The following is a 19,390-nucleotide window of genomic DNA, read 5'->3' on the forward strand; positions in this document are numbered from 1 at the left end:
CTGTTTGGTGAAATGGATAAAAAACAAAAACAAGACCAGGAGAACTTAAACATGTATGACATTGATGTTACTATATTAGAATATATGCATGTTTGATAAAAGCAGTTATTGATTAAATTTTAAAAACATTTGTATTTCTGTGATTGCTCACTACTTTCAAATCTTATAGCAATTACTACTAGAGGCTATATTTTTCAAATTTTAACAGTAGACAAATATGTCTAGTGTATGGTAACCAACTGTGCTATTTAGTTGCCTTATGCATTGAAGGGATGGATTTCATGCCACCATATTTACAGCATCAATATAAAGATGCTCTTAAGCTAACATGGAGGAGATCATGTTTCACTTTCTCTTGCTTGTTAGGACGAAACTCTTCTTTTATCTTTTTCTTTCATAACTTATGGTAGGCTTTCCTTTTTATTGTTCCATTGGCGTTTAGTTTTTTTTCTTCTTGGGCTGTTTAGCTTTTACAAGAACAAGGAGAAAGTTAAAATTGGTGCTTTTTGTGGACATTGAGAATAGAGAAAGAAGAAAAATAATACTTGATAAGTTAAAAATTATAAAGAAGGAAAAGACTTCAAAATCCTTAACAAAAATAAAGTTGAGGTTGACAAATTATACAAGAAATTACTTAGTTTCACAATTTATATGGGCAATTTCAATATTAATTTATGAGTACTTATTTTTCCTACTAATTAATATCTTTAATTAACTGAAATTGGACAGGTTGCAGCTTTGGAGACTGATGGGATTATAGCAGAGGAGGTGGAGAAATCCTAAGAAGCAGCAACCAACGCAAAATTATGACTCTGTTGTGGTGACCACAGCATGAGAAATTTTTTATTAAGTTAAGACTTTTAAATTTACAACCAAAATGCTTCACACACGTTAAGAATGTATTAGTGAGTCATTGTGACTGCGAATTGTTTTTCCTTTAAAGAAAAATGGTTAATCTCTCATTCTAATTAGACTAAAGTGTAGTTCACATGATTTTCTTTGTACATCTACTTGCATATTTCACATCTAGTGTTTTATATACAATGATTTGGAGTTTCTCTGGAATGCCTTGTGAAATTATACTTTTGTTCTTATATTTTTTACCCTTTTCAATTTCTTTATTTGGAGTTGATTATGACCGAAACAATAATGTATTTTAGAGTTTATGTTATCTCATCATTTGGACTTCTCTAAATTATAGTTTTCTATCATTGTTTGTAGCGATATGTGAGTGTATGTTTGATCCATGAATTTCCAATTTAGTTCATTTGATCCGGGCAATACTTTTGATCATATCATATGTTTTAGTGTCAGACTAAGAAAATGGATAATACTATATAACCAAAACCTTTATTTGTTGAACTTACAGACCAAATATAGGTTTGTACCTTATGCTTGATTTTGTCAATGGTGGCCACCTTTTCTTTAAGTTCTATCACCTTTTCTTCTTATTTATTTAAGAAAATTTCATAGTATATAAATGAGTGCAAACCTCACTTTATAAATCATTTTTATAAGGTTGAGTCATACTTAAAGTCCACTAAAGTGGAAACACCAGAGAATAATGGTATTGTTGAGAGAAAACATCAATATCTTTTAAATGTCACTAGAGCTCTTATTTTTCATTCTAAACTTATGTTAATTTTTTGAGTTTTTTTATCTAGCATGCTACTTACTTAATAATCTATATTCCTATACCTATTCTCAGTAATACCACTCCACATGAAAAACAATATGAAAAAATTTGTGATAGTTATGTTTATGCTACTCTCCTACTCTTGTTTCTTGTAGAAGAAAAGCCGAGTTGAACTTTAGGTTTTTCTTGGCTTTAAACCACATACAAAAGGTTTTCTTTTCCTGAATTTGAAAATCATAAAATTGAGATTTCTAAACATGTTTTTTTATGAAAATCAATTTCCATACATTTTGAAAAATAACAACGATCAAAACATTTTTATACATGTGTTTTACCTATGCATTCAAACATATAATTGAAAATTAAATTGATCAATATATTATGGCATAAAGTCGTCAATATTAAAAGATTATTTAATATGTTAATATATTGGTTGGAGGCACCAAATTTGATATTTGTTCGTTTTGCTGTCAAATTAAGATGATTGTACTGTATATCTGTTTAATGCGAAAAAGATGATAATATAATTATGGTTAGTTGATTTTAAGTTATCTCCCAACGAATTCAATAATAAAATCAGTAAATCAATGTTCATAATTTATCTACAAGCAAAATAAGTTAGTAGTAACAAGAAAGATAAAAAGGGGTTGAGATTGTTTAATAAAAAATATAAAATAATGATTAAAATAGAAAATAAAAAGCGTTGGTCCCCAAGTTCTTTCACCAATAAATTCTTCATAGGTCATATAAAGTGATGCTTTCGCTCAAATTAATAATAAAAGTAAACATATTTTTTAAAATACTTTTCTACTTTATTTCATACACTTTTTTTATTATTCAAATGAGAAATAATTTAATCATTATTAACTTATATTTTTATGACACAAATTAACTCAAATAATTTAATACTCTTATTTAAAAAAAATAATGTTTTAAAAAAATAAAAATAAAAAGAAATCAACTTAAAGGTGACATCGTATTAACCTCATTTTTAATAGGAAACTTTATATGAGATATATGAGTTTTTAATATATTTGTATTAAAAAAAAGTTAATATAGATTAAACTTTTTGTTAATTTTAAAAAAATATGAATATAGAGAAAGAATTTATCTATAAAAATATAAAAAAATAACAAAGATTTACTTCATAACACCACTCTAGAATGAGTAAGTCAACAATTTTAAAATTAAAATCATACTTTTTTGAAACACAATTTTTTCATTTTGAAATTATATTTTTAAGTATATCATATTTATATATATATATTTTTTTAAATATATATTTCAATAAAGTCAAACTAGAATGATACCATTTTCATAAATTTAACATAAATCTGTAACTTAATTTACACAATTTATATATAAATCATAAATGACAGAGTATTTAATACACCAAGAAGAAGATAATAAACACAAACATTATTAAAAATAACAAATTATCTCTCTGTGATCTAAATTTAAATTAATTAATAAATATTTTTAATAGTAAATTTAATTTTGAAATAGATACAAATATTATTAAAAATAATACATTCAATAAATATTGACATGTATTATCAGGAACTCCGTAATAATTTGTCTTATAAAATTCACTGAAATAATCTGTCTTATAAAATTTACCTTTTCATTTTATAAAAATATTTTGATATTATTTGCCATACGTAAATTTTGTATTGACAATTGTCTGAAAATGACACAAACATTTTTTTCTATCGGCAATAAAAAATAAATAAATGTGAATCACTTTAGGGGTGGTTTAACCCTTATACAAACATAAAATACTTAAGACACTCTATCTCAACACTCACACCGTCAGACGCCTATAATTACTAAACAATCATAACTTAACCCATACAATATGAACTAAAAAATAATTCAATAAACCATCGTCATATAGACCAAAGGTTCGAGACATCACTCGGAAAAAGAGAACAAACCAGAGAGAGACTTGAACGTAATCCAAGACCAAGTCTTCACTTGAACCAAGGCAGCCACTTCTAAACCATCGACAACTCTCCCATTAAAGATTACATTGTTTCTATGCTTCCACAACTCACTTACCACTGCAATCCAAATCACTCCCCACATCTCATTTGCTAAAGCAGACGCATTACACAATCTAAACTGAGAAAAATTTAGCAGTGGATCATTATGGGACACAAACTGCACTCCAAGCCGTGCAAAACAACGACTCCACACTAGCCAAGCAAATCTGCACTCAAAACACAAATGGTTATTTGATTCCACCTCCACCCTACAAAGACTACATAAAGGACTTTCAACTGCAATCTCGCGCTTTTCCAAGTTAACCCTAGTAGCTAGCTTATTTTCCAACACCCTCCAGGCAGTAACAAGTGCAGAAGGCAGGGCTTTACATCTCCAAAGTTGTTTAAACACAACCCGGCCCCTTCTAAGACGATTATAGGCAGAATTAACTGTATATGATAACCCCTCCCCATCCTTCCAGACCCAGCTATCCTCATTTTCCAAGTCCAAACACACACCTTGTATTACCTGTGAGAACTGGCACTCCAATTGCTTCTCCCATTCAAAAAGACTCCTTCTCCAGGCGAATGTCCAAGCCCATTGCCCATTATTCCACGCCTCAAACTCGGCCACCTTAGATTCTTTTGACAAACTCAAGGAAAACAACCTCGGGAAAACATCCTTCAAAGCTCCGTTGTCCACCCAATTGTCTTCCCAGAAAACAATTTCCTTCCCTGTACCACTCCTCCACTTGATAGCATATTCAAAATTCCGACCCCAACCCTCCGAACTCCAAACCTCCTTCAGATCTGTCCACCAAAGAGAGTCCTTACTACTTTTCACTCCCTTTCTCAAAACTCTCCACCTCTCGTACTTAGACTCAAGAATCTCCTTCCACAAACCGTCTTTATCATATCCCAATCGCCAAATCCATTTACCAAGCAACGCCAAATTAAAAACCCTTAAGTCAATGATGTCAAGACCACCGGTCTCACGTGGTTCACACACCTTTTTCCAAGAAGCCCAGACAACCTTTCTTCCATCATATCCCCAACCCCATAAAAATCCCTTTGTAATCTCACTATCTCATTTGCTACCGCAGAGGGTATTTTGAATAAGGACATATAAAACAACGGAATAGAGGAAAATACCGACTTAATCAGGCAAATTCTCCCTGCCATTGACAAGAACCTACCTTTCCACCTGCTTAATCTACTCCTCAGACTATCAACCACCCCAACCCAAAACACTTGTCTCTTATGGCACCCTCCTACCTGCATCCCAAGTAAACAAAATGAGTTACCATCACTTAATAATTTAGAATAGCCGCAAAACAATGAATCATTATCTGATCGACCCCCACGCCACCAATCTTGCTCTTCGAGAAGTTCACCTTAAGGCCAGAATAGAGTTCAAAACAATTTAAAGCCACTTTTATATTAAAGACACTTTTGATGTTTGCTTCACAAAAGAATATGGTATAATCGGCATATTGCAACATGTTTACCTTCACTTTTTTCCCTCCAATTTCCAAGCTATCAATCATATTCTTCTCAACTGCCATCCTTGACACTCCCGCCAAACCTTCAGCTGTAATAAGGAACAAAAACGGAGCTAGCGGGTCACCGTGCCTAAATCCCTTCTTTGGCAGAAATTCCTTAGTCGGACTACCATTTACTATAGAATCCGACCCTTTCTAACATATAGTAAATGAACTCCCACCTCACAGAGTCATATGCCTTTTCAAAATCCACCTTAAAGAGAATGCCCCTTTTCTTCTTTCTCTTCACCTCATCCAAAACTTCATTGGCTACTAACACGCTATCCAGCAAACCCCTTCCTTCAAGAAAAGTAGACTGCCTGACATCAATGACCTTACTAATCACCTTTTTCAATCGTAAAGACAACGCTTTCAAAATGATTTTATACAGACATCCAACCAGCGAAATAGGTCTAAACTCACCAAGCTGTTGTGAATTTTCAACTTTAGGAATCAAACATAAGAAAGACGCATTTGACCCTCTAGGCCATTTACCGTTATCCTCGAAATCTTTCACTGCCGCCATAATGTCCATCTTAATGAAATCCCAACAGAACTTTATGAAACCCATATTAAAACCATCTGGCCTAGGACTTTTCGAACTATCACAACTCCACACTGCTTCCCTAATTTCTTCTTCTGAAAAAACACCTACCAACATCTAGTTATCTTCTCCGGAGATAGATTTAAATTTGACGTTGTCTAGCTTGAGCGGAAGCTCTTCATTTCTAACGAATCTGGCTTCAAAGAATTCTCTGACCTTGTTTTTTACCTCATCCTTATTCTCACACCACTGACCATTCTCTAAGACTCCATGTAACTCGTTCTTAGTTCTCCTCCATTTAACTGACGTATGGAAAAACTTCGTATTGAGATCTCCTTGCTTCAACCACTTTTGTCTTGCTTTTTGTTTCCAAATCGTCTCTTGCTTGAAAAGATTTTTGATAAGATCTGCTAAGAGAGACCTTCATTCCTCCCTTTCGTACATATCGAGCTCATTTTCTTCATCTTTTATATCCAACTCGTTAATCCTCTTTTGCAACCCTTCACCCAGTTGATTCACATTCCCAAATATCTCTTTATTCCAAACTTTTAAATCCACTTTAAGTTTTTTCAGTTTTTCTTTGAAAATGTACATTCCACCACCTTGCACCTCATAGTTGGGCCATCTTTCTCTTAGGAACACCTTAAACCTACTATCACTTTGCTAAACATCCAAACTCCTAAACAGTTTCGGGCCCCAGTCAACATACTCATCTTTAAGAATTATTGCACAATGATCAGAAACAAATCTACAATGAACGAACTGTTTACAATGCGGCCAAACATCGCACCATTCCTTTGACACTAGAAACCTGTCAATCCTGCTTTTCACTAACCCATTTGGTTTATACCACGTAAACTTTCTACCAGTCAATCCTACAGTTAAACTTTATTTATATAAAGTCATTAATAAAAGTAATATCTGGAGTTATTTTTGAATTTTTAAGAAAAAAAATACAAATGAATAAAATTGTAAAATCAGGAGAAATATTGATATTAGTTTAAATTTTCAATCTTATTAGTAAAAAAAAGTTCACATTTCACTCATTTATTTGTCTAAATTCTCACATGTGAAACAAATAATTATGAATGGTATATCTTAATTTGTAAGAATTGAAAAAAAATACAAAGTATTTTTCTTTCTTAGTCTTTTTTTTTGGTGCTTTCTAAGAACATTCATAACTCAAACGCTCATTTTTTTTACAACTACTCTATAATGTAATAACTTCCTAAATTAAATTTTCAAATTCAAAGTAAAATGTTACAAAATACACTGAAATGTAATAATATCCTAAATCAAGGTACACTAGAATTACATTAATATTGACATAATTTAATTCAATTTTTGTTTCCTGCTTAAGTTCTTAGTAGATTCCATCAACACTGATATTATAGATTATAGTATAATAATGACTTATACATGTATATTTAGTTACTATATTAATAAGTTTGCTGTAGATTCTACAGATGTTAATGTTCTATATTATACTATGATGCTTTTTAAATAAAAAATTGGTTTTAGTATTGTTTTATAAATTTTATTCAATCACTATATAGAATATTACAATGGGCTCATGAATAGTCATATCCGTTTAACATAATAATGTATTGTAACTTAAGATCCAATTTTATTATTATTTTAATTTAGAAAATGTTGGTAAGGTAACACATTTAAATATACATTCTAATATTTAATGTTTATGACTTTATTTATAATAAATTTTTAAAATTAATTTCTAAACATATGCTAAAATATAATAGTTTTCTTAAAAAATAGATATTTACTATTTTTAATGTATTAAACAATTATAAAAATATTCACCTTATTTATATACCAAATTGATAGAATTCCCTTTTTAAATGCGACGTTTCTATTACTTACTTATTATTTATCACTACTACTACTAAATCACACATTTAATCCTTCATTAAAATTAAATAATTATGGTTTACTGTTTATATGTAATCCAAATTCTAACTCTAATGTAATTTATTTACGTAATATATTAGTAAAAAAAATTAATAATAAATCACAACATATATTTAAAAATATATGTTAATATTTTCTGTTAGAAATTAGATTACATATCATGTTAGGTAAAAATTGCTCAGTATTAAAAAAATTAGAAAAGCAAATGTGCTGTTAAATTAATGTAACCAAAAATGCATATTGATAAAATTATAGGGATCAAATATGGATTTAAGAAGGTAATAATATTTTAAAAGATGATTTACTCATTATTTGTAATAAATTTCACAACTATTTATTTCTGTACCAAATTAATCTATTTATGTAAAAAAATAAAACAACTCGACGTAATTTTTTTATGTGAAAAATCACCATTATGCCGAAGACTTTCTCTCCTTAAACAACGGAACTCAGGTAGCCTCTCCCAAGAATAAATTCGAAATTTGCTGAAATTAAATTTGAAAACGGATATTTCTTTAATCAGAAATTTGAAATTTGACCAATTAAATTAGCAATTTTTTGAAGAGCACGTGATTGATTTTCAAACACAATCCTCGAAATCCTGAACCCTGTCATTAGTTTTTTTTTGTGTGCGCGTGATTAAGTGGAGAAATTCACTAAAATGGTGAGCAAAAAAACAAGTGTGTTGTGCAAGAAAATACAAATATTTTCTTCCCTTAAAAAAGACAAGTTTAAAATCACGTAACATTCCATTTCCAAGTACAAATTTGAAATTTGCACAAATATTTTGAAGAGGCATCATGGAAATTGATTTTCTAGCACAATCCTCCCTCCAAATCACGATTATGAGTAGTAATTCATTAGTTACCAAATTCAATAGGTGTGATTCAACATTTTACGTGCAAAAAATGAGATTATTATGGTGTTATAAATAGTATTTTGTTCCATTGAATAAGGTAAGTTTTAAATGGTGATGAAGAAGAAGAATTGGAAAAAATTTGATTAACAAATGGCACGATCATGGTTGGGAATTGGGACTGGTTTGGGTCCCCTAGTTGGAAACGACAGATCCAGTGACCGTTTGAATTCAAATTCAAACAATGGAACCTAAAGCTCCAATTCTCGTTTTGTCTCCTTGCTTACGTGGCCGTGGCAGCCAATCAGATCCCCGAACGGCAGAGCGCTGTTAAAACGAATTTGAAAACATAGGCAGAAGTGGGGCCCACACGTGCGTCTCCCGCTCCTCACTTAGCCCTGATCTACGGCTCAGATGCTTCCCCATTTCAAACCTTCTTCTTCCCCGCCCCATTATTAAATTGTATAAATAAATTAAACTCAATTTATTACACTCACATTTGCACACACACGCTCTCTCTCTCTTTTGGCTGCTAAAGTCTCTCGAAACAAAGAAGCATTCGAAGCTTAAAGCACAAAAGACAGTACCGTTCTCTTTCTTGCCTCCTTCTTGAATCTTGTACACAGCAAGAGGCAGGGAAGCGAGAATTCAAAATGGCCACACAGAATCGTCGTTCCTCGTTCTCCTCCTCAACGACGTCGTCTTTGGCCAAGCGCCATGCATCCACCACCGCTTCCTCCTCTACCTCCTCCTCTTTAGCCGCTCCTACAAACGTGCCAAAGAAGCGTCCACCTCTCTCTAACCTCACCAACACCGTCGCTCACCGCAACTCTTCCTCTTCGGTACTAATTCCTCTTTTAACTAATTCCGCAAACTTAACACACATCGCAAACAGCTTCATTAACTATTGCTTCTTGCGAATTTCGCATTGCTAGGTTCCGTGCGCAGCTAAACTCGCGAAGACGAAGAAAGAGCCTGTTCCGCTCTGCTCAGGCAATAAAAGGCCTGCGTTGGCGAATGTCAAACCTACTAATGCAGTTGTTTTCCCCAAGGCTAATTCTCTCCCTGCGAGGAATCAAGCTCCTCCTCCTCCTCCTCCACTCGTTCTCACTGTTACTGTTCCTCCTCCGGTGCTGGATGCTTCACCTAGTACATCAGATGCAATGTCGGTTTCTATGGATGAGTCGATGTCTTCTTGTGACTCCTTCAAGAGTCCTGACATTGAATATGTGGACAATAGTGATATTGCGGCTGTTGATTCAATTGAGAGGAAGACGTTCAGCAATCTCAATATCTCTGATTCTGCCGAATCAGGTTTCATTCTGATCACTTCTACTGGATATAAAATTATCTGGTCATGTTTTTACATTAGATATTGATTGATGTGTTTGCAGGCAACATTTGTAGTAGAGACATACTTGTTGAGTTGGAAAAAGGGGATAAGTTTGTCAATGTTGATAACAATTACGCGGATCCTCAGCTCTGCGCATCCTTTGCTTGTGATATCTACAAGCACCTTCGTGCGTCTGAGGTATAGTTAAGCTACATTTGAAAAATATATGCAGTGATCTCTGTTATTTTTGTTTTTATGATCAGAGTAAGCAAAGAAAATGTGGTTATTAGAATAACTGCTGTTTATTTTAGAATGTCGTATTGGTCTAATATTTTCCAGTTTTTGAAATATTAGGCAAAGAAAAGGCCTTCCACAGACTTCATGGAGAGAATTCAGAAGGACATAAACCCCAGCATGCGTGCAATATTGATTGACTGGCTTGTGGAGGTAAATGATGTTTGTTGATAACTACACATGTTAAACTCAAACACTATTATATTGCAAATAGGAATATGTAGGTAATATTTTATTCTTGGGGGAACGTCGCTGTTCTTTCCAATAATAGTTCAGTGCCACACCTGGTGTATATGGCTACATGCTAAACTCAGTTTCGGATTGCAGGTGGCTGAAGAGTATAGACTAGTACCTGATACATTGTATTTGACGGTAAACTACATTGACCGGTATCTTTCAGGAAATGTGATGAACAGACAAAGATTACAATTACTTGGTGTTGCCTCCATGATGATTGCCTCGTAAGGAGTCATACAAGTTCCTCGTAATTTTTCTGATTGATGGGGTTTCTAGTATTGATGTTGGTTTTTGGTATTTGTTTGCAGTAAATATGAGGAGATTTGTGCACCTCAGGTGGAAGAATTTTGTTACATTACTGATAACACGTACTTCAAAGACGAGGTTTGGTTTTGAATTCATTTGAGGCTTCAGGTTAACTGTTTATGTATGTATTTGAGGACATCTCAAGCAAAATTATCCAATGCAGGTTTTGCAGATGGAATCTGCTGTTTTAAATTTTCTCAAGTTCGAAATGACAGCCCCAACGGTAAAATGTTTCTTAAGGTACTGTAGTTTATAACGGATTAGAATGAGATTGATCGTTTGAAATTATTTCAAGCCGTTCTGATATAAAACTATTTTCTTTCTCGGTATAATTTACAGAAGATTTGTACGTGCAGCCCAAGGAGTCGACGAGGTACCTTTATCTCTTTGCTTAGTTTGGGCATTTATATAAGGAAAATAATACTTTATATAATTTGATTTTAAACTCATCATTATGTCTTTTTCAAAAATGTTGATTTTGAATATAAGGATTTGGATAAACACCATGTTTGAAGTAATGAAAACTACCAACTATTATTCGCTAACAAAGAAGATAACCTTGTGAGTGGTGGGTCTAGCACATGTGTCATTCAGCATTTAGCCTAAATTTGGAAAACAAATTTTTTATTGTTAAAAGTCTCAATGTCCCATCAACCTATAAAAAATTAAGAGATAGTTTCTTAAAAATAAGTTGAACTAAACACGCATTCAACCAAAATCTCGACTGCTAATTGTATATTAGTTGAGAGTGCCCATATGTTGATACAATTAAAAAAATTAATCTCTTTACAACTCAATATATTATTATTTTAATTATATTTTTCTTATATTTTAATATAAATTATTAATGTATATCATTATATTGATAGAATAGGTTTATTTTAGTTGATGGTCACAACAACAAAGATAGTTTTTATAGTTGTTGCGCACTGCATTTATTTATCATCTCCCAACATTAGTAAACTTTTGAGACACTGATAAACCATATTTGTGGACAGTATATATGTAATACAGGTCATATATATATATATTTGTGATTGAACATAGCTATAACTATTATGAAATCCAATTCTGAAGTGTGGTTTCATCTGTGTTTTTTTTGTCAGGTCCCTTCGCTGCAACTAGAGTGCTTGACAAATTATATTGCCGAATTGTCTCTCTTGGAGTACAGTATGCTTTGTTATGCTCCATCACTTATAGCCGCTTCTGCAATTTTTCTGGCCAGATTTATACTTTTCCCTTCAACAAAACCATGGGTATGCTGCAAATATCAAACAGCTCATGCACACCATCAAGTAGTAATTTTAATTTTTGTAAATTTGACATACTGTCTCTGTTTTTTGCAACAGAATTCCACATTGCAACATTACACACTCTACCAGCCCTCTGATCTGTGTGTTTGCGTGAAGGAACTCCACCGCCTTTGTGGTAACAGCCCTAACACTAATTTGCCTGCAATCAAGGAGAAATATAGTCAGCACAAGGTAAACAACTTGCCTCTTCACCTCCTCCTCTTTCTTGCTAAACTTGTCGCTTCTATCTTATCTGTTTGAGTGATTTCTCATAATTCATTTGTGTTTCAGTATAAATATGTCGCCAAGAAGTACTGCCCTCCTTCAATACCCCAAGAATTTTTCCTGAGTTGAGCAGAGATGACAGTCTAATTTTCGGTTGGTATAGGCTTAGATTGACATAACTTCTGGTCTCCAGAAAAGATGGTTCTCTTACACTGTACAATGTAGTTGCCAACCCTTCCATCTTAATTAGCATTCTTGTATCTGCTTTTATTCAGGTGCTTGCACACTTGTGCCCTCAAATTCACCAAAAAAAAAAATCAAAAGCTTCAAGAAGCAACTTGTATTATTTTAGCTACACCTTCAGTAGCACCCTTAATGGCTAAATGAGGCCATGCTTAAATTTTGTCCAATTTACTAGATGTAACCACCTAGTAGAGTATGCATTTGAGTCATTCTCTAGAAATTTATGGATAATTATCACCAACCTTTTTAGTTAAACAAATTGAGGCAAAAAACCTTGATTTGGAAAATAAATAAAGCGTATCTCCGCCAACATCCGCTGCTGAAGGACAAATATCTCTTTATATGGATATAAGTATTGACAGGTAAATGTGTAAGAAATCCCTATAAGCATTTCTTGAGATTTTTTTGAAATATTAAAAATGTAACTATAAATTAATATTTATCTAAAATAATAATTAAAAAGTAAAATAAAATATATTTTTATGTAGATCTTAGTTAATTAAAATTTTGAATAATTATTTTTGATAAAATTAACATTGTTAGAAGAGCAAAAGTTGTCATCAAAATATAATTCTTTGTAAATTAGATTTTAATATTAAAAATTATAAAAATGATTTTCAAAATATATTAGAAATACATAACCTAAAAATATTACAAAACTACTGTGAATTTGAAATCCTAAAATTAAATTTAACATTTGTCCATCAATGATATATATCCCATAATCGATTATTATTGGATGCAAAAAATCATTCATTCCCTATATTTGGAGACTCTTGCACGAACGCAAATTGAGTATTATTTTAACCAATAACAATGTTGTGGGCCTCTCAACACTATCCGGGTGAATAAAAAAACTCCTAGCTTCTTGATTTTAACGTATGGCAGAACATTATTCCGGTTGGAGATTGGTTCACTTCACCATCTTGCATATCAATTTCACATACAAAATGCAGTACGGAGAAACAGAAGATAAAACATTTTTTTTAATGAACAAAAAGAATATATTAAAAACAAAGCATTTGGAATTTAGGGTTACGCAGGAAGCAAAAAGTAAAAACCCTTCAAAATGCATATTCAAAAACACTTTCTAAAAACAAATCCTAATTGTCTAAAAATATTACTTACTTTTACAACTCTCAATTTGTTGAGTTTTCCTTTGCTTTCCTTTTTATATTGTGATGTGCACTCAGATTTTAACCGCCAACCTATTTTAAGTGTTATAGGTTTATTTACCGCATTTCAAAACAGATAAAAAGAATAATATTTGACTTTACAGCGTCCCAAAGAAATTATTTTATGCATCGTGGTTGTTTCTTACAATAAAGAGAACATAGGAAAAAAGATTATAAACCAGAGATAAAGGGATGGAACTGAATCAGAAAGACATAGTTAGACAGGTGATAACAGATAAAAATGAAGGTTTCTGAGTCATTATTAGTATATCAAAAACTAGTGGAAGGGGTCAAAAATTCCAAAGAATCTGAGCTGCAGACTTGATTTCTGTGAGGTAAAGAGTGAAAAGATAAAGAGTGAATGAGAAGAAAGAGAAATGACAAAGGTTTGAATTTCAAATACATCTTCTCAATCTTCACTTTTCCCCAAATTTCATGCTTCGCTACTCCAATCTTCTTTTTCTTGGCATACTTATTACAACTTCTTTACACGTTTAACTCCAATAATACAAATTAAACTTTTAATACCATGTCTATAATTTTATTTGTTTTAAATCACACTAATAGCCTCCACATTAAGTTAATTGGTTTTAAAATTACTTTGATTACTTCCATTGGTAGTTAGGCAAATTACATTCCTTAAAGCATAAAAGGATGAAAATTAAAATGTTGTTTTTTACACCGATCGACTATAATTGTTAATTTTTAAAATTGAAACATTATTTTAAGTATGTATATGTTAGAGAAATATTGTGTTAGTTCTTGCTACACAGTTTACATATAAATTGAAATAATGCTTAAACATGACTAAATCCTATAATATTGTGGTTGTTATTTAATTATAATATTATTGTTACAATTATGATTATAGAAATTATTTTATAATGTAATTATTATTATTATATATAATTATAATGAATAATATATTTTTAATAAAAAGATAACTACAACATCTATCTTCTTTTATTTAGTTATTTATATTTACATAAGAAATTTAAATACTAATAAATTAATATGTAATATTATTACATATCCAATCTAAAATAAATTATATTTGTTTGAAGATGATTAAATCTTTTACTTCAGAATAAAAAGACAACTTGTTTATACAATATTTAAATTAAATTGTTATAAAATGTAATATATAAAAAATCATTCTATGTCAATAAACTTATTTTGGTACTTATAAAAAGGTACACGGTCTATGAATATATATATGAAATCATTGATTGATTAAGAACGATTAATAATAGATTTAATAAGTTGAGTTTTCCTCTTTAGTTGGTTTAATATTTTACTGTCAAAGTTATTGTAAAAAAATATTAATGGTACTATTTATAGTTTCAAATGATTTAATATAAAAAAAACAGGATAGTTCATTTTATTGTTGATTTAAATCCATAAATATTTTATTTAATGAATTATATACTAACATCTCTATTGATTTTTATGATTTATAATACAGATTTATTATATTGCTCACTTCTGAAATTGATTACAAAATATTATATATATATATATATATTAATTATCGCCTAATTGTGGTATAAAGTTTATATCATATTGTTTAATGATATCTTTTGTATATTGATTATTATTTTCTATAAACACATTTTTAACTTAATTAGTTTCGTAAAAATAGTTGTGTGAATTATCAAGTGGAAATTTGGAGGTATTACTTAAAACAATAAACGTTAAATTGAGAGGATGATAAAATTGTTCGTTAGTTTTAGTTATAGTTGCTGTTGGATTTTACTTTTGGGCTTCTTTTAGCAAGACCACTTTTCTTTGACTAATTATTCGTGCACTAGATTAATTATAATGTTTGTTTTTTCCTTAGTTAGATATTTATATTTGTAATACAAATAAGTAAGTTTGGGATATAAAACTTCAAAACTTAATGTGTATTTTGATATAATCAACATAAAAGTGTTTTTCAAACGTTAAGATCCAGAAATATTTTTTCTTAATCCGTATACGAAAATTCAAAATATACACTATATTTTTGAATATCTACCTCCATAAGTTACTTTCTAAAATCGATATCAGATAACAACTTTAAACCATTTGCAACTATAATCATTACATAAAAACATAAATACTGACTTGAAAGAGAACTTCAACACAACTTCACCAACATATCAAACCACTACACCACCACATCCACTAAAAAAGTCTCTATCATAGTAAAAGAGTTCCTTTTCAGTTTTTTTTTTTAAACAAAAGTGAAATGGAAAGTTTGGAATTTTAAAATAAATGTTGAGTGGAAATAAAAATTGATCTGGTGGTGGAGGGAGATCTACCTTTTGTCAAGTTTTGTGTAGGCTTGATTTTCTCTTTGCAGCTGTATAATTGTTTCAGTATTATCAATAAAAACTTTGAATCTCTCTGTTTCTCTTTTCTCTCTTCTTCTAGACTCTTCTAATATCTTCTTACGATGTTCTCACTGTAGTGCAGTTTTATGCTTCTGAGTTTAATTCTCATAGTATTTTTCTTGCTATAATTCATCCGTGATCTTGCATCTATCTTGTTAGTAGAGAGTGAGAAACTGGGAGAAGCAAGAAAGGCGTAAGAGCAGTTATTTATTTATTGGCTTACAAGTTTGATGAAAAGTGAAGGTAGATTTAAGGTGGTGTGGCTATAAGAAAATGCATTAGAGAGGGAAAGCTGAAGAATTGGGCATGATATTGAGCCAGTGACAATCTTCGAAGGAGCAGTAGGGTCCAGCCTTAGGGCTCTGAACATTGTGTGGGCGTATATACTTGGGTGACCAAGCAGGTGTTCCATCCTCGTAGGAGTTATGAGTGAGTCTCTGAATACCGGATCCATCCAATCTAACGCTGAATATTTCACCATAGGGCTGGTAGTGATGGGGGTTCGAGATTGGCTCAGCAGATATACCCGCATAGTCCGAAGTAAACGTTAAGCTCTTCCCATCGGGGCTAAAATACGGGTGGTTCGTCCTCCCACCCGACCCACTCTCAAACACCTTCCTCAACCCGCTTCCGTCCGCCTCGATCAGGTACAACGCGAAACTACCGCTTCCCGGAGCATGCCGGTCCGACGCGAAAGCGATCCATTTTCCATCTGGTGACCAGTTGCACATGGTGTCAGTCCACGGACCCTCCGTCAATCTTCGAAGCCCCTTTCTCTCTCCATCAACAGCGTCCATTATGTAAAGATTCTTATGACCCGACCGACCCGACCGAAACACGATCCATTTTCCATCCGGCGAGGGTGACGGAAACGCGTTGTTCTTTCCGTCCAAGGTCAACCTCTTCACACTGTCTTTGTTATCAACGTCAATGGACACGATATCAACCTGCGAGCTCTCGGGGGCAAATGTTTCCCCAATCGCAGTGTATATCACACCGGGTCGAACCCGGTCCCAAGCGGTGGAAAACGCCATCGCGTTTGAAACCTTACGCAGGTTCGAACCGTCCCGGTTCACCACGTATACTCCTGGAAGGTCAACATACGCGATGCGGTCTCCGGAGGGTGAGAAAACCGGGAAAGAGCCGACGAACCGGAATAAAGATAGACCGGGGACGGGGCTCCGAACGTTTTCGAGGAAAAACTGGGGGCTACTATCCGCGTTGGGTTCTCCTCTGCACTTGTGGTAGCCGACACGGGATGAATCGGGTGAGATGAACGGGTTGAGGTGGTGGGAACTAGGCGAGACCAACCGTGTCAGCTCCGTGAATTCGTTATTAACCAGGTTGAATAATTCGATGTGGCGAAAGCTTGAGCCTGGTCTTCTTGTCGCGACGGCGATGAAATCGTTGTTGTATGGCGAGGTCGCGGGTGTGAAGGCGTGGAGACCCGGTGAGGTGACTCGTTCGATTGTAACGGTGTCAATGGAGACGGGTCCATTGGAGGGGATAACCGCTTTGTAAATGCTCCACCACTGGTCGTCACCTCGCCGGTGGAAGTAGAGAGTGCGATCATCGACCCAGGAGGGCCAGCCTCCGTGGTTGACGATTTTGACTCGGTGAGTTCCGTCTCGAGTGAGGAAGACGTAGATGTCAGTTGTGAGATCCTCCACTTCGCCGGCCCAACCAGCTGAGCCGTAAGAAGCGACAGCGGTCCAGATACCGGAAGGGGAGAGGGCTGGGCTGAAATCAGCGACAGCGTAGGGTGTGAGTCTCTGGGTGAGGCCCGATTGGAGGTGGGTGGAGTAAACTGCGGCCCAACTGGCCCGTGGTACACCCGGGTCTTCGTGTGTGGAAACGTATATTAAAAACTCTCCGTCGGGGGTGACACTTGGCTTGTCTTTGATGGAGAGTTGAGAAGTGTCGGTGGGCTTGTTCGGTAATAGAGGGATTTGGATTCTCTCTGCGGTAACAGATTCTTTAGTGGATCTGGTTGTGGAAGTATAAACGGCGTCGTAGTAAATGGTGGGGGAGCCGTTTCTCTCCGTTACGTAAACGAGTTGGAGTGGAGGAGAGTGTGTGGGGAGTTGGATAGCGGAAGCATTGGAAATGAAATGGCCGTTGAAATTAACGGAGTGGCCATCGGTGAGCTGAAGTTCTTGGTCAGGATTCACAGGTTGTTGGTGAATTGGAAGATAATAGATGTCGAAGGCGTAGAAGGCTCTGCCGAGGGTGGTGAAGATGATGGTGGCGGAAGCCTCCTCCTCCGCCGCAGAGGTTACCGTTAACTGTAGTAGTACTAGAAACGGAAAAGTTAACTGCAGTGTCTTCATCCTCACTCAGTGTTTGTCCTGAACTAACATGATAGAGTGTTGTGTGGCAGCTTTGAAGAGAATATCAGTGGGCCCACCTTATCCTTTCAAATTCTCCTCATCACACTAACTGTTGTCAAGTTAATTTTAAGCTCATGTTTTTCGTCTGCAGTGACGTCAGCTGAAGATATTTAATAAAGTAAGATGAAAAAAATTAACACTTACTCCATAACATTATTTTTAATCTTTTTTTATTAAAGTGGAGATTAATTACTTTGTCTTATGATGATAAAGTGAGAGCAGAGAATTTTCTTCCATCTACCTTTTTCACCAATGGTTTAATATTAAGAGGAGAAAACACTTTATAAACATCAAAATTAATATTGATTAAAGAAAGCCCTGGAACTAAAGTATGAAATATTGCTACCAAACCCTAATTTTGAGGGAAATTGGAGAATAGTGTATCGATAAGGTTTAGTTAGGAATTGAGATAACGTGCACAACCAATGATTATTGCTGTCTTAAATTCAGACAGATTTAGTTAGAAATCATTATTGGATTTGAATTTCCTAGAATCAGAGCCACGGATCATGGCTCTATTTTGTAAGACACTAAATTTCTTATGATAGTTACAATTTAAAATTATATAATTTTTAATATATATATATATATATATATTTATTGATGATATGAAATTCTTTAAAAATATTTAATTGTTTCCCCAATACGTATATATCTTATAAATAATATTAACCATTCCTATTACAATTGCATAAACAATGTTGTCGATATTAAATTTGTAATTGATAGATTACTATGTCACAAAATAGATTAAATGATCTTTTCTAATTTATATTGAAAATAAAATTTCTATCTTTTTTGATTAGGAAATAACTATTTATAGTTTTTTGCAACTAATAGCATAAAGAGATTGTTTGACTAGATTTAAATAAGATATTGTTTGACTAGAAAGATGTTTGTCCAAGATATTAAAAGACAATCATTGAGTACATCCTAAAATTAATCGATATTGTTTTTGTTGATATGGAATCTACAATATACCTATTACACAAAGGTATATATATATTTGATGTGAAATTAAATATTTAT

General features: G+C 33.2%; 2 protein-coding genes across 2 annotated transcripts; one reads left to right on the forward strand and one right to left on the reverse strand.

Moving 5' to 3' along the window:
- Window positions 1-8,977: 8,977 nt before the first annotated feature.
- LOC137822060 (cyclin-A1-1-like) lies at window positions 8,978-12,617 on the forward strand. Its single transcript, XM_068626955.1, has 11 exons — window positions 8,978-9,333; window positions 9,427-9,805; window positions 9,886-10,022; window positions 10,179-10,271; window positions 10,446-10,579; window positions 10,664-10,739; window positions 10,825-10,901; window positions 11,001-11,034; window positions 11,768-11,917; window positions 12,011-12,145; window positions 12,245-12,617. The coding sequence occupies exons 1-11, from the start codon at window positions 9,145-9,147 to the stop codon at window positions 12,305-12,307; spliced, it is 1,467 nt and encodes a 488-aa protein (XP_068483056.1). The 5' UTR covers window positions 8,978-9,144; the 3' UTR covers window positions 12,308-12,617.
- Window positions 12,618-16,152: 3,535 nt separating this feature from the next.
- Window positions 16,153-18,641, reverse strand: LOC137823129 (uncharacterized). The gene has a single exon (XM_068628270.1). It carries the CDS (start codon window positions 18,299-18,301, stop codon window positions 16,250-16,252), a length of 2,052 nt encoding a protein of 683 aa, XP_068484371.1. The 5' UTR covers window positions 18,302-18,641; the 3' UTR covers window positions 16,153-16,249.
- Window positions 18,642-19,390: the final 749 nt, after the last annotated feature.

Source organism: Phaseolus vulgaris, chromosome 9 (genome assembly GCF_000499845.2).
Source record: "Phaseolus vulgaris cultivar G19833 chromosome 9, P. vulgaris v2.0, whole genome shotgun sequence".
Taxonomy (NCBI): domain Eukaryota; kingdom Viridiplantae; phylum Streptophyta; class Magnoliopsida; order Fabales; family Fabaceae; genus Phaseolus; species Phaseolus vulgaris.

Excerpts from the sequence above, each read along its gene's own strand:
- LOC137822060 (XM_068626955.1), top strand. The coding sequence starts at position 9,145 with ATGGCCACACAGAATCGTCGTTCCTCGTTCTCCTCCTCAACGACGTCG. Across the intron at positions 9,334-9,426 it reads ACCGCAACTCTTCCTCTTCG|GTTCCGTGCGCAGCTAAACT; the intron begins GTACTAATTCCT and ends TCGCATTGCTAG. Across the intron at positions 11,035-11,767 it reads CAGCCCAAGGAGTCGACGAG|GTCCCTTCGCTGCAACTAGA; the intron begins GTACCTTTATCT and ends TTTTTTTGTCAG.
- LOC137823129 (XM_068628270.1), bottom strand. The coding sequence starts at position 18,301 with ATGAAGACACTGCAGTTAACTTTTCCGTTTCTAGTACTACTACAGTTA.